Source organism: Vigna unguiculata, chromosome 10 (assembly GCF_037176805.1).
Source record: "Vigna unguiculata cultivar grain cowpea cultivar isolate G323 ecotype 2 chromosome 10, ASM3717680v1, whole genome shotgun sequence".
NCBI classification, from domain to species: domain Eukaryota; kingdom Viridiplantae; phylum Streptophyta; class Magnoliopsida; order Fabales; family Fabaceae; genus Vigna; species Vigna unguiculata.
In genome coordinates, this window is record NC_140801.1 from 50262266 (window position 1) to 50277112 (window position 14847).

The following is a 14847-nucleotide window of genomic DNA, read 5'->3' on the forward strand; positions in this document are numbered from 1 at the left end:
TTAAACACAAATATTAAATATTAATTATAAATGGTGTCTGAGGATGGAATGGGGCAACTGAGGTGGTATCTGATTTCATTTTGGCTTCATCGAAAACAAAAAAGCGGTTGTGGAAGAAGTGCATTGTTATTATTAATTGTTATATTATATAAAACCATAAATACTATACTGAAAGAAGTTGAGCACCTAAAACTAACCTATCTTAATTTTATTCTTTATTACCTTATTCTTTTGATTATTATTTTTTGTAGGTTTTTGTGGCTAAACTAACTATAATTAATGGTAATAAATAAAAAGTAACACTAAGAATAGGGATCTAAAAATAACAAAAAATATTGCTAGAAATAAAAAACAAATAGAATCATATTTTCAGGAACATAAATTTTTTTATTCAATCATGCTTACAATGTATTGTGTACTAATCCCTATACTTCTACCTTACATGATGTCATCTTTGACGACCATGGAGACTAATAAAATCAGGACTCAAACATTGTTGGTGAATGTATTGTTCATAGAATGGGAAGCTATATGATTAGGAAGTCAATAACATCTTGTTTTGGATGTGATATGAGGTGATGTGAGAAAATGATTAGGAAAATTTAGTGAAAATTTAATTTCATTGTTCATAGTGAAATTAGAAGATGACATTGTTGAATTTATCAAATTATTTCTTCATTATTTAATTTTTGTTGTATGTGATTTAGTAATTAAAACCAACATGTAGATTCAATTCACCTTTTTTAAATCTATGTTAGCGGTAATAATAATTTATTATGGTTATAATTATTACTTCTAAAATTACTATAAAAAGAAAAAAAAAGTTTTCATATAAATAAATTATTTTTCACCTTATATGTTAAATTTATTTTCATACAAAATATATTGTATTATTTATTTTCTTATAAATAATTTTTTTTATATTTTCAATCATCCAATCAAATTTATAAAAATAATTTTAAATTATTTATATATAACTTTATATTACGTGTAATAACAAGGATATTTTGATAATTTAACTTTTTTTATTAAGTTTTTTGTTATATGTCACATCAATAAACTTTCACAAACTATCATTTTCTAATCCATTCTAAATTTACCTCCCAATCTCTTAAAAAAAACAATACCAACATCATCTTCTAATCATTCTAATATCTTGCCCCTTTCTCTCTGTAATATAGGCAAATCTGTATGCATACTTACATGAATGAGCAAATTTTAAAAGAATTTTGAAATTGAACAAATTTATAAAAAAAAAAAACATCAAAATTAGGCAAATCGTGTCGCACACACAATTTCATTTAAAAAAATCATGTTCCCCTAAAAGATTTTCTCATGTTAGTGGATTAGACGATTTTTATTGTAATAGATTAAAAAAGGGTGTAAGTGATTAGGAACGTAATCGATTAAAAAAATTATGGTATGCTTTGTATTGTGTAATCGATTACATCTCACTTCCTTTATCTCTACCTCTACCTATCTTTCTTTTCTTCTTTTTCCCTCCCACTTTAACTTAATTGCATACCATATACTTCTACACATTTATAACCTTCCATGTCTCATCTCATACACTCACAATCTATTATTGTCTTTCATTCAAAATTGAAATAAAATATAAAAAAAAATCTTAACAAAATTGTCTCTTGTTCAATATAAACGTATGATCATGGAAACATAACCCTTCTCAGCTTACTTTCTTTTGATGGGTTACAGTAAGTCTTGCAAAATAAATAAATTGGTGTAGGGTCATGACCCTCCTAAATTTTTTAAAAATTTTAAAATTACTAGTATATATTATATTAGTGAAAATTAGATTAGATAGATATTTTTTCTTTTATAAAATATAAAATTTAATGTTAATAAATAATAAAATATAAAATTAAATGCAATAAAAAATAAACAGTTTTATTGAGTTTTTTTTTTTCTCACATATTTTAACTCTCACATATTTTCTTGTCTTTTGTTTATGATAAAAAATAAAGAATTAGACACAAACTCATATTTCTTTGTTTATGAAACTCATGCTTTTTTTATTTATGAAGAAAAATAGGAAGTTAAACACAAACTCATACTTTTTATTCTTATTTCTTATATATATTTTTTTATTATTAAAAATTAAAAGTAATTATGTTTCTTTTGTTTATAAAAGAAAATAAGGAGTTAGACACAACACATGTTTTCTTTTCTTATTTCTCATCATATTTCTCTATTGTTGAAAATAATTTTGTTTTTTCATCTCATCCGTTTTTTATATATTCATTATGTTACAAACATTAAACGAAAAATTATATACCATAGTTTTTCATCATAATTTTTTTAATTATGACTTAATTATCATAAATTTTTCTTTTAAATAATTACATCTCTCATCTTTTTATTACATTGATAAATTATTTTTATTTTTAAACTTTATTTTAAATAATTATTTTTATTCTTAAATTTTCCTTTCAAAAATCATTCATTTAAATATTTATCGCAATTAATACATGAATTAAAAGAAAATATATTATTTTAATTTCTTCAAAATTTAGAATTAAACTATATGAGTGTGAAAAAAAAAGAAAATCATGACAAAGAAAATGATGAAGGTAAAGCGTAGATTGTGATCACAGAATTCATTCTAAAGCATCTTATCCTTAAATACATCTGTTAATCAGCAACAATGTCCAACAACCTTCATCATGTTTTATCATTCATTGTTTCTTCTTGGTTTTGACCATTTCTTGCTGAGTTTGCCTCTGTTGCTCTGACTTTTGTTGTTCTCGCATGCGGAGGAAATTTGTTGTTATTATTGTTATTAAATAAGTACTTATGATCCGATAGTAAATGAGTTTAACCTATCAAATCCTTTCCCCACATCCTTTTATATATATATATATATATATATATATATATATATATATATATATATATATATATATATATATATATATATATATATATATATATATATATAAAATAAAGATCTATGTTTTACGGATTTATTTTAAAGTTTATTAGATCCTCATATTATACAGAAGTAATAAAGTAATATTATTTTTAGTTTTTTGAGATTGAAAACTAATTGAAAGTAAATTTTGGAAATATCGGCTTTTCTTTTGCATTTCAGGATTGATACAGAGATTGTTTACATAGTTTAATGTAATCTCATCCACTAATCTATCCACTTTAACAGAAGGAAACTAATTCATAATGGTTGATAGCTTACATAGAGCAGTTCATTTAATTTGAAAAAATAATTGTAAATTTTTAATTATTTTTTCTTTAATTTATTTTCTAATATTAAAACTAAAACCAATTATATATATATATATATATATATATATATGTAAAGTCATATAATATAATAATTATAAATATTACAATAGTATGCAAATTAAACACAAATATTAAATATTAACTACAAATGGTGGTGTCTGACTGTGGAATGGGGCCACTGAGGTGGTAAGGCAATAAATGGTAATAAAAAATTGAAAATTCTATAAGAAAGGGAGAAAAAACCATGAGTTGAAAGATTTTGTGTTTGAAAAATTGAGGGGAAGAAAAAAGTTTTTTTTGAACCTCATTCTTGTTGGACCGAGTAAAAGTATTATTTATTTATTTATAACATACTGATGAGTTGGGCTTTCAATGGATCTTATCTGATTTTAATTGGGTTTTTCTTCTTGTATCCCCAAATTTTTTTCTTGCACCCTCAATTTTTTTATAATTTGATTGTAACCCTTTTGGTTTATAGTTACCGGTTTTTAGAAACTGATCTTAATAGCTTTCAGAAATCGGTGTTACATGCTTTCAAAATGCGAGTGTATCGGTTTGCGAAATCTAGTTTGAGCTATTTTATTTTATTTTTTGTATTTTTGTTGTTGTTCTTGGTTGACGACCCTTTTATTGACGAGCCCTTGTTAACAAGCCATAAGCTATTGGAGAAGTGTAATAGGAACACCAAGAAGGACTTGAATATCCTCGAGGTATATATTTACCTCCTTACTTAGTAGTTATTAAGATCATGTGTTCATGCTTCTTCATCTACTTATAATGGAACAATTTTGTCCTAATGTCCCTCCATATTTGTTGGTGTTGTGGCACCACTGATTGAGTTGTTAAGGGTATTCCGCATGAGCTTACTTGTTGGATCTTATTGGATGCACAATTTTTGCGGACAAGAGTACAACATACATGAGTGTCTCGTACCTATTGTTGTTCAAAGATCTTACAACATGTGGTGAATATGAATGGGAGTCGCTGCACTGGTTTACATGTACCTGACGTCGCCATGACATCCTAGATGATGTATAGGTACCCAAAAGAACAGAGTCATTTAGCAGTCTACGAGTGAGTAATTTTATTTAGATAATCATGATTGTCTGGATGTCAGTAAGGGCATTGTGGCATGGGATAGGACCCATAAGGCATTGCAAATTGCTCGTGAGGTCTCTGAAGAACGTGTAGAGAGTAGTTGAAGAAATCAAAAGGTTCCTGATCAATGTTGATTTTTATTAGGAATGACAACGAGGCGGTACAAAAACAGGTTTCACTATCTCATACTATACCCATCTCTAATCTTTATCTTCTTAGATTATAATATTTCATCATGGTTGTAGTATCTCACAAAGTTTATTTTATTAAATTATAGGATCCAGACTTTCATTCTTTGGGGTGCCGGCTACGAACATATTTAGTTTATAATTATATATTTTATTAAGGGCATAATGGTCTTCACAGTCAGACTTGAAGGTGCAGAAAGAAAAATTGGGGTGCAAGAAGAAAAACCCTTTATAAAAGTTTGTAAGTTTTTTTAACTTAACAAAGTGGTCCAACTCCAACCATTTCAGTTTGACTAATATAATTTAACCTATTCATCTTAATATGTATTCATTGTACCAAACAAATAATGAAATTACTATTATTATATGGCAGATATTTCTTACACTTTTATAAATTTCTTTCTACATCCCATAATTTATTGCATATTAGATTGTGTCATTCCAATTGTAAATTTTATATTTTAGAATATATATTATTTCTTTTATATTATATTTTAAAATGTATAACTCGAAATATATTTAGATTCTAGATTATAGGCATTTTTTATTTTATATTTTGGAATATATAATGAAATACAAAAAATCATATTTTAAATTATACATTCTAAAATACAAAAAGAAAAATATTAAAGTGTAAGTTGAAATTATGGGGTAAAGAAAAAATGGCCCCAATCCAAAAACTTCTCACCTCCTCGTTAGGAAGACTTAACCGATGTGCATATATTTTTGTTGAATATGACGTTCTTTTATGCAGTTTTAATTTAATTGAATTTTTTCTTCTACTACAAAGATAATATTAAATCTCTTCATAATTAAATTTACTATTATTAAATCTCTTCTCTTATCAGATTTTAATTTAGCTAGTTTTGTCTATTACTGCAGATACAATAGTGGAATTTGCAAATTTTAATTCCCATCTTGAGAATATATTTCTTGTTGATAAATAATTATAATTATATATATATATATATATGTAATTTAATGTTGATAAATAATTAATCTGGTGACTAGTGTCATAACGGAATTGAAGATTTGGCTAACACTTCTCTCACTGTCTGCACACACTTTACAATATTTACTTACATATTTAAGTCAAAAGCAAACATGAAATTTGTTTCTTAGAAATAATAAACATTAACATTAAGGATTATCTAATTTTCAGTTAAGGAATATAAAAATAATTAAACACGAATTATTTAGAAGTTGCATTGATCTAATTAAGGACGATCTTACACTTCTATAAATTTCTTAATACATCTCATAAATTCTTGTATTTTGTTATTCACACCCTCGGTTATTTGGACAATGGAAACACTATTCAACCCATTCCGTTGGGCTATTTCTCCCTGCACACCCCTTTAAGGTTTTCGTCAAGAAGGATGGTGGAGAATTATTTTTTTTCATCGATAAACCCAACTTTTTCTTTTATTGGACGTTCTGTCTTTTATCAAGTTTTGATTCAATTCAATTTTTCCTTTACTACAGAAATAACATTAAATGTCTTCATAACTAAATTTACTATTATTAAATCTCTTCTTTCATCAGGTTTTAATATAGCTAAATTTTGTCTTTTACTGCAGATACAATAATTGAATTTGCTATTGTTAAATCCTATATTAGTCTTAATGATCATTAATGGCTTAATTTATTTCTCTCATAGAGTTAATGTTGAATATTTGAAAGAAATTTTTATTTGATTACTGGAAATTAGAAGTTTATTAAATGATGAGTCACCACATTTAAAAGTATTTTCTTGATAATTATATTCTTAAGGAGAATTTTACTCGTATCATCAAAATTTGTATCCCTCAAGAAATATATAAAAATGTTGATATTACACATCAAACTTTTTATCTCTCAAGAAATATATAAAAATGTTGATATTGCACATCAATATTCACTTTATTTTCTACAAAATTTTTCTTTTAAGTGCCAAATATTTTGTGTAATGACAATTTCTATAATAACTATATTCCAAATATCTCCATTGATAACTTTTTAAAAGATAATCTTTTTTAAATTATTGTATATAACCACATAATACATCTTATATCTTTTTAATAAATCCGTTTTAGGAATAACCATCGTATATAATCCACTTATATTCTAATAATCATTTTATATATCTTTCATAAAATCTATTTAATATATTTTTAATAATTATTCATTGATGTTTTATTTCTTTGAAATATTTTAAATAAAATAAATATTTCAAGTTAATAAACATTTATATCTCTTACCATAATCTTTGAAATAAAATAAAATAAAATAAAAATAATAATAAATCATTCACTACTAAAAAAATTTATATTTCTACCAATTTTGTTTTGAAAATTTTTTCATAGGAAATACTTACAAATTTTGTTGTGAAATTTTTTTGCAATAAATTGCTACCAATTTTTTTGTAAAATATTTTGTATAAAACACTTTTCGCAACAAATTTTGTAAGAAATACTAGCAAATTTTATAATCTTGTAGGAAATAATTACTCACGGAGAAATTACCTACAATTTTACATGAATAATGAATGGAGGTGCTACATTGTATGTTATACCAAAGAAAAAGAAGAAGAGCTAAAAAGAAACATGACACTCACTTTTATAACCTTCTTCAGTTATAACAGAAGTGTATTATTATTGTATATATATGACATTCTTTAAGCCTTACGACGTTGAAGAAGCCTCAACGAAATACAGAGACATTACACTAAGATCGGAGAAGACTTGGTTTTCCCGTGTTAAAGGAGATGTTTCACCTTTCTGTTTCGTGCATGTATGTTCACATGCAAGAGGGGTATATGTGGAAGCACCCAAGTTTATACTAGCTTTGAAGAAATCCTTGGACTTGAAAGCAACCATAGCAATGTCTATATTTTTAAGGGAAGCCGAGTAAAAACGAGAACAATCTTGTAAGCACTGCTTCACGTTTTGATCAAAACTTTTGTCTTTCAAGAACTTTGAAATGATGGAAAGCACGTTCGTTGCGTTGGACTTACAAAGTTGAATCGAAAGACCCGCAAGATCTCGTAGGTTGTTGGGTGGTGGTTGCATCTTAGAAGAAGCTTCTTCAAGGATTGTAACACATAAATCGTACTTCAAAGTTGGGTCTTTCTTCAAGACCTCTTTGCAAGATTCAGAGATAAGATTGGAACTATGTGAGCTTTGGAACAAAAAGAAAAATACAATGAAAATCAGTGGTACCTTCGAAACAAATTTCATTGTCATTTTTTTTGTTCTTTTTTATGTTTCAGTGTGTTTGTGAGAAATGGGATACAATTTAATCTATACATCACATAATATATGTAGGGATTGAGTAGGGATCCATTTTAATCAAAAAATTAACTTGTGAGTGTATTTAATTTTTTATCACATAATTATTAATACGTTTTAATCTTTTGCTTCTATTTTAGTTTAAATTGACTATAATTAGATAATTAGTGTATTTGATATATTTAATAATGAATTATTAATATATTTTTTGAAAAATCTTTTCTTTCTTTTTATTAATGTATATTTAATATTTATTTAAGTTTTTGTTAATTCAGATTGTTTAAAATTTAATTATAATAATATCATAATTACATATATTTAAATATATTCACTTATCACATTAATGTTATCATTAATTTATTTATAACAATCAAATATAAGGTTAAAATGCCTTTTTTGTCCCAATTTGTCAAATAAGTCCTAATTTTTGGTTTTGTGTTCAAATAGATTCCAATTTTCGTCAATTTTGTTCATTTGGTTCTTTTTTGCTAACACTGTTTATATTATATAAAAATGTTTAATAAAAAATGTGAATTTTAATATAAAAATTAAATTTGGTTTCTATTTGGAAAGATACCAAATTGGTTCATGTTAACAAAATTTGGGATTAAATTGAATAAAAATAACAAATATAGGGACCAAATTGAATATATAACATTGACTGACACGTACCATGTTACTGGGTTGACACATGGACATTAATTTTTTTTTTTAAATTACAAAAATTTAAATTTTTTTTAAAAAATAGAAAATTAAAAAAAATTCAGAAAAACCATAAAGTGACACGTGGCAATCATTGTTCACAGTCGTTAATGATTTAAACGATGTTAGCAAAAAAGTATCAAATTGAACAAAATTGATGAAAATTGAGACCTATTTGAACACAACACCAAAATTAAGACTTATTTAATCAAACTTGACGAAAATTGAGATAAAAAGATATTTTAACTTAAATATAATATTATAAATGTATTACGGAGTAAGAATATGCTTACTCAAACATGAGACGAGAAAACTAGAATGATTAGAGGCTATATAGGATGCACACTGTGATGATAATAGTTTAGTTTAAGTAATAATAATTTAAATATGTTTAGAAAGATGCACACTATGATGATATAACTTAGTGTAGTTGTAACTCTAAACTAGACATTTATTAAATTTAGAAGGGAACAAATCTCTATCCAGTATAATACAATTTTATTTAATTTATTTATACTAAAAAACTTAAAAATAATAATTGAATACGAGAATCTTTAGTAATTATGAGAGTTTGTTTTTTTAGTAATTATAACATGTAGTTATAAGGAAAATTTGATATTAATGTGTAGTTAACTTTAAAATAAATTTTTTACCTCTCTTTACTTTTTGTTTTACAAGGTTAAATTTTTATTCAAATTAATAATATACTACCATTAATAATCTCTTTGATAAACACAAATAATTACTATTAAATACTAACACGGCAATTAAATTAATTATTAACTGAATTCAAATAAAACAAACATAATTAGTAATTAATAATTAAAGTTAAACCATTATAATTTTTTTATTATATTAAAAATGAAATATATAAATATTTGTTGTACTCACTCAGTTATTTACCGATCTTTTAAAAGATAAAATCATGATACCTAAATCAAGGTCTCAGTCAATAATACTTCCCCTATAATAGATAGATATGTTGATGCAATGTAGTTGAATAAAGTCATAATAGGAACATAGATAAAGTGAATATCCAATTAATAATGAAATTATAACTTTATAAAAGTGATGAATTAAATGAAAGTTTGATGACAACTAAATATAGCTTTTGTTGTTATAGATAATATTAACTTTTAAAGGTACTATTTCGCCTTTATTACTTATGGCTAATTAACGTTCATTCCTCTTTTAAGAAACCAAAAATATTATATAACATGCTTACAAAGCACAAACATTAAATTTGAATTTTATTTGTGTTGGCGAGGAATAAAAGATAGGATATAGAGTTTTAGATGCGTTCCAAATATTATTTTGCAAAACAACATTACATATTAGATAATTTTTGTGAACATGTCTTTTCCGTTTTCTGGTAAAGACATGATTTAGATCAAAATATTTAAAATATAATTCACTTTTTAAATATGAAATTTTTGTTCAAGTATATTGTGTTGTCTTTTCCTTTCTTTGTTTGTGTATATATTCAACTCCTTCAAAATTTTATTGTTGATTGCAGAGCTTTCATGATATGTTTAAAAACAAAACTCGAATAATATTTCAAAATCATCTCAAATACAAAAGTTGTAGAGTCTTGTAAGAATTCCACATTACTATAGATACTAGTGTGCAATGTCACATTAGAAAGATAAAATGGAGGAATATTGTCGTGCAAATCTGTACATTTGTATTGCAGATGGATGTTGTGTTTATATAAACACAATACAGTACAATCATAATTTCTGTAATGAAGTCATCATTGAATACAATAAATAATACATGAAATAATTGATAATGATGGCTGCACACACACGGACAAAATATTAGGGATATTGGAATAATAGTATATTCACATAATATCTCTGGTATTGGTTCTAATAATTAGAATCACAACTTTCTCCAACTACATACTATACATTATTATTTACTTAAGATACTAGTGAACAAAATTTGCATTCTAAGGGAGAATCATTTGAGAATGCAATGTGTTTGAAACTATACAAACTAATGATGAGTTAGGCTATATATACATTGGCCAAAACACTTCTTCCTACACAAAACCCTTATACTCGTACTTATTCACAAATTGACATTATTAAGGTTATCATATCATCCTATTCCCTTCTACTTATTTTGTTTCCATTTTTTTTGTATTTCGTGCTCTAACCAAATTCTCGAACCTTGTGAATTTACCAACCCTACATGCGTGAAGTCAGGTGAAAAAACATTTGTTGTTGTGATCATATTTAGTATCTTCTAAAGCTAATTTGATAGTAGTCAAAGATGGTTATGGAAACTTCACAAGTGTGAGAGAAGTTGTTGACTCTACTCTAAAGAGTAACAATAGGAGGTATGTGATATGCATTGAGGGTGGAGTGTACAATGAAATAGTTGAGATAAATCAACCAATTTAATGTTTGTGGGAGATGGTATTGGAAAAATGGAAAAATCATAATCATAGGTAATTGAAGTTACGTAGGAGGCTTCCAAACCTACAATACAACCACTTTTGGTAAGCATATGTTTTTTATTTATGTTTCTATAAACTAAATTGATTTAATTAGTATTTTGGATAATTATTATTATTTATCTATTTGTATATGAAAAAAGAAAAAATAACTAATTTTTTTCTTATTCTTCTTCTTTTTTTCAGCTTCTAAGGGTGATGGATCAATTGCTCGAGACATCACATATAGGAATATTACAGGAGTAGCAAATAGCAAATCAATAAGCAGTGGCATTGCTTTTCACCTCAGATCACTCAGTATTTTACAAATGCAGTTTTTAGGATTATCAAGACACATTATGTATTCATACAGAGAAGCAATTCTATAGAGAATTGTGTGCGTGCGTGCGTACATGCGTATGCACATGCGTGCATACATGCGTATGCATATGCGTGCGTGCGTACGTGTGCATACTTACGTGCGTGCATACGTACGACACAATGACTTTTATCTTTGCAATGATGTTGTGCAGTATTGCCAATTTGCAACATTTATGCAAGAAACTCCCTTATCATAGTAGTCACTGCTTAAGGTAGAACTAATCCTAAGAACCCCAGTGAAATCATCATCCACAACTCCAAGTTCACTAGTATATATGTTGATGCAATGTAGTTGAATGAAGTCATAATAGGAACATAGATAAATTGAATATCCAAACAATCAATGATGAAATTATAACTTTATAAAAGTGGTGAATTAAATGAAAGTTTAATGAGAGTAAATATAGCTTTTGTTGCTATAGGTAAATATTTACTTTTAAAGGTACTATTTCCCCTTGTTGCTAATGGCTAATTAATTAGGAAGGTTCAACACCCATTCCTCTTTTAAGAAACCAAAAATATTATAACATGCTTACAAAGCACAAACATTAAAATTGAATGTTATTTGTATTAACGAGGAATAAAAGATAGGATATAGAGTCTTAAATGCGTCCAAAACATTATTTTGCAAAACAACATTACATATCAGATAATTTTTCTGGACATGTCTTTTCCCTCTTCTAGTAAAGACATGATTTAAATCAAAATATTTAAAATATAGTTCACTTTTTAAATATGAAAGTTTTGTTCAAGTATATTGTGTTGTCTTTTCCTTTCTTTGTTTGTGTATATATTAACCTCCTTCAAAATGTTATTGTTGACTGCATAGCTTTCATGATATGTTTAAACACAAAACTCGAATAATATCTCAAAATCATCTCAAATGCTAAAGTTGTAGAGTCTTATAAGAATTCCACATTACAATAGATACTAGTGTGCAATGTCACATTACTATACATTATTTACTTAAGATACTAGTGAACAAAATTTGCATTATATGGGAGAATCATTTAAGAATGCAATGTGTTTGAAACTATACAAACTAATGAGGAGTTAGGCTATATATACATTGGCCAAAACACTTCTTCCTACACAAAACCCTTGTACTCGTACTTATTCACAAATTGACATTATTAAGGTAATCATGGCATCCTATTCCCTTCTACTTATTTTGTTTTCATTTTTTTTTCTATTTCGTGCTCTAACCAAATCCTTGAACCTTGTGAATTGACCAACCCTACATGCGTGAAGTCAGGTGAAAAAACATGTGTTGCTGTAATCATATTTAGTATCTTCTAAAGCTAATGTGATTGTAGTCAAAGATGGTTATGGAAACTTCACAAGTGTGAAAGCAGTTGTTGACTCTGCTCCAAAAAAGTAACAATATGAGGTATGTTATATGCATTAAGGGTGGAGTATACGATAAAATAGTTGAGATAAAATCATCCAATATAATGTTTGTGGGAGACGGTATTGGAAAAATCATAATCATAGGTAACTGAAGTTATGTAGGAGGCTTCCAAACTTATGATACTAGCACTTTTGGTAAGCATATGTTTTTTAATTTTGTTTCTATAAAATAAATTGATTTAATTAGTATTTTGGATTGTTATTATTATTTATCTATTTGTATATGAAAAAAGAAAAAAGTAACTAAATTTCTTCTTCTTCTTTTTTCAGCTTCTAAGGGTGATGAATCTATTGCTCGAGACATCACATATAGGAATATTGCAGCAGTAGCAAACCAATAAGCAGTTGAATTGCTTTCCACCTTAGATCAAGAAACTCAGTATTTTACAAATGTGGTTTTTAGGATTATCAAGACACATTATGTATTCATACAGGGAAGCAATTCTATAGAGAATTGTGTGCGTGCGTACACACGTGCGTGCATACGTGCGTACGTACGACACAATGGATTTTATCTTTGCAATGATGTTGCTGCATTATTACAACATTTATGCAAGAAACTCTCTTACCATAATAGTCATTGCTCATGGTAGAATATGCAAACATTGGTCCTGACTCCAACACTATCCCTAGAGTCAACTGGAAGGGTTAGCCTTTTACTGTTGAAAATTGTATTGATAATAATTCATGGATACATAATATTGGTCTTCCTTTCAACTCTAGACTTTAAATTAAATAAAAAGTGTTTCTTATATTTAAATTGTTGTTATTGCTTATGAATTAGTATTTGTCAAGCTTAAATATGTTCCAAGTTTTTAATGTAGAATCAATATAATTGTTATTTCATGTAAGTTTTCTTCCCTTATTTTCCATGTTTATGTAAGATATATTATTTTAGTTAAATTTGTTAAATAAATTTATTAAAGAGTCAAATAAATTCATTATGTTTTCATAGTCTCTTTCACTTTTGTTGCTGCAGAAGAAGAAATTAGGGGGAGTAAGTTGCAAAGAAAAGAGAGAATGTGGAAAAAAGTTTGTCCCAGAAAGGTTTTTCCAAAACCTATTTCATGTGAGAATGTTTTTGAGAAATTTATTTCAAAACATTTTGAAAAGTTTATTTCAAAATTTTATTTCCAAAAGCTTATTCTAAAATGCAATTGATGTATCCTGAAAATTTTATTTCAAAAATCTCATTCTAAGGGTGATGGATCTATTGCTCGAGACATCACATATAGAAATATTGCAGGAGCAACAAATCAATAAGCAATGTCATTGCTTTCCACTGCCACAGATCACTTAGTATTTTACAAATGTGATTTTTAGGGTTATCAAGACACATTATGTATTCATATGGGAAAGCAATTCTATAGAGAATTGTGTGTGTATGTGTGTGTGTGTGTGCATGCGCACATGCCTACGTGTGTGCGTACGTGCGTGCGTACGTATGACACAATGAATTTTATCTTTGTAATGATGTTGTTGCAGTATTGCCAAATTGCAACATTTATGCAAGAAACTCCCTGACCATAGTAGTCACTGCTCATGGTAGAACTGATCCTGAGAACCGTAGTGAAATCATCATCCACAACTCAGAGGTCACTAGTGCTCCAGGTTGCAACCCTAGTTTCGTGAAAGCATACCTTGGTAGACCCTGGAAAAAGTACTCAAGAACAATGTTCATGAAAACCTTCCTATAGTTTCATCAGTCCTACTAGTTGGATGGATTGGGAAGGTAAGCCTGAGTTTGATGACACTTTGTTCTATGTAGAATATGCAAACACTGGTCCTGACTCCAACACTATCCAGAGACACTTTGTGATATTGTGTCGTGTTCTTTTGCGATGATCACCATTTTGGTGGGAGCAAATGAAGTGCAGGTTTAGAGGCACTTTGGAAGGATGAGAAGTCCATAGTTAAAGTTGTGGGATTGAGGGGAAGGTATGAGTGGTTAGTATGTTTGATAAAGGGTTACCTTTAAAGTTGTTGTTGTAGCAATATAAATGGTATTTTTTTTCTAGTCTGAACTCTTAAAGAAATATGTTTATATATTTTTTATTCCGTAAAACTTGTTTTTGAATATTATTATATATTTTGAATA

General features: G+C 27.1%; 1 protein-coding gene across 1 annotated transcript; it reads right to left on the reverse strand.

Moving 5' to 3' along the window:
* Positions 1-7205: 7205 nt before the first annotated feature.
* On the reverse strand, positions 7206-7788 carry LOC146883406 (putative invertase inhibitor). Its single transcript, XM_085667699.1, has one exon. It carries the CDS (start codon positions 7766-7768, stop codon positions 7208-7210), a length of 561 nt encoding a protein of 186 aa, XP_085523825.1. The 5' UTR covers positions 7769-7788; the 3' UTR covers positions 7206-7207.
* Positions 7789-14847: the final 7059 nt, after the last annotated feature.

Coding starts and splice junctions, on each gene's coding strand:
- LOC146883406 (XM_085667699.1), bottom strand. CDS start 7,768: ATGACAATGAAATTTGTTTCGAAGGTACCACTGATTTTCATTGTATTT.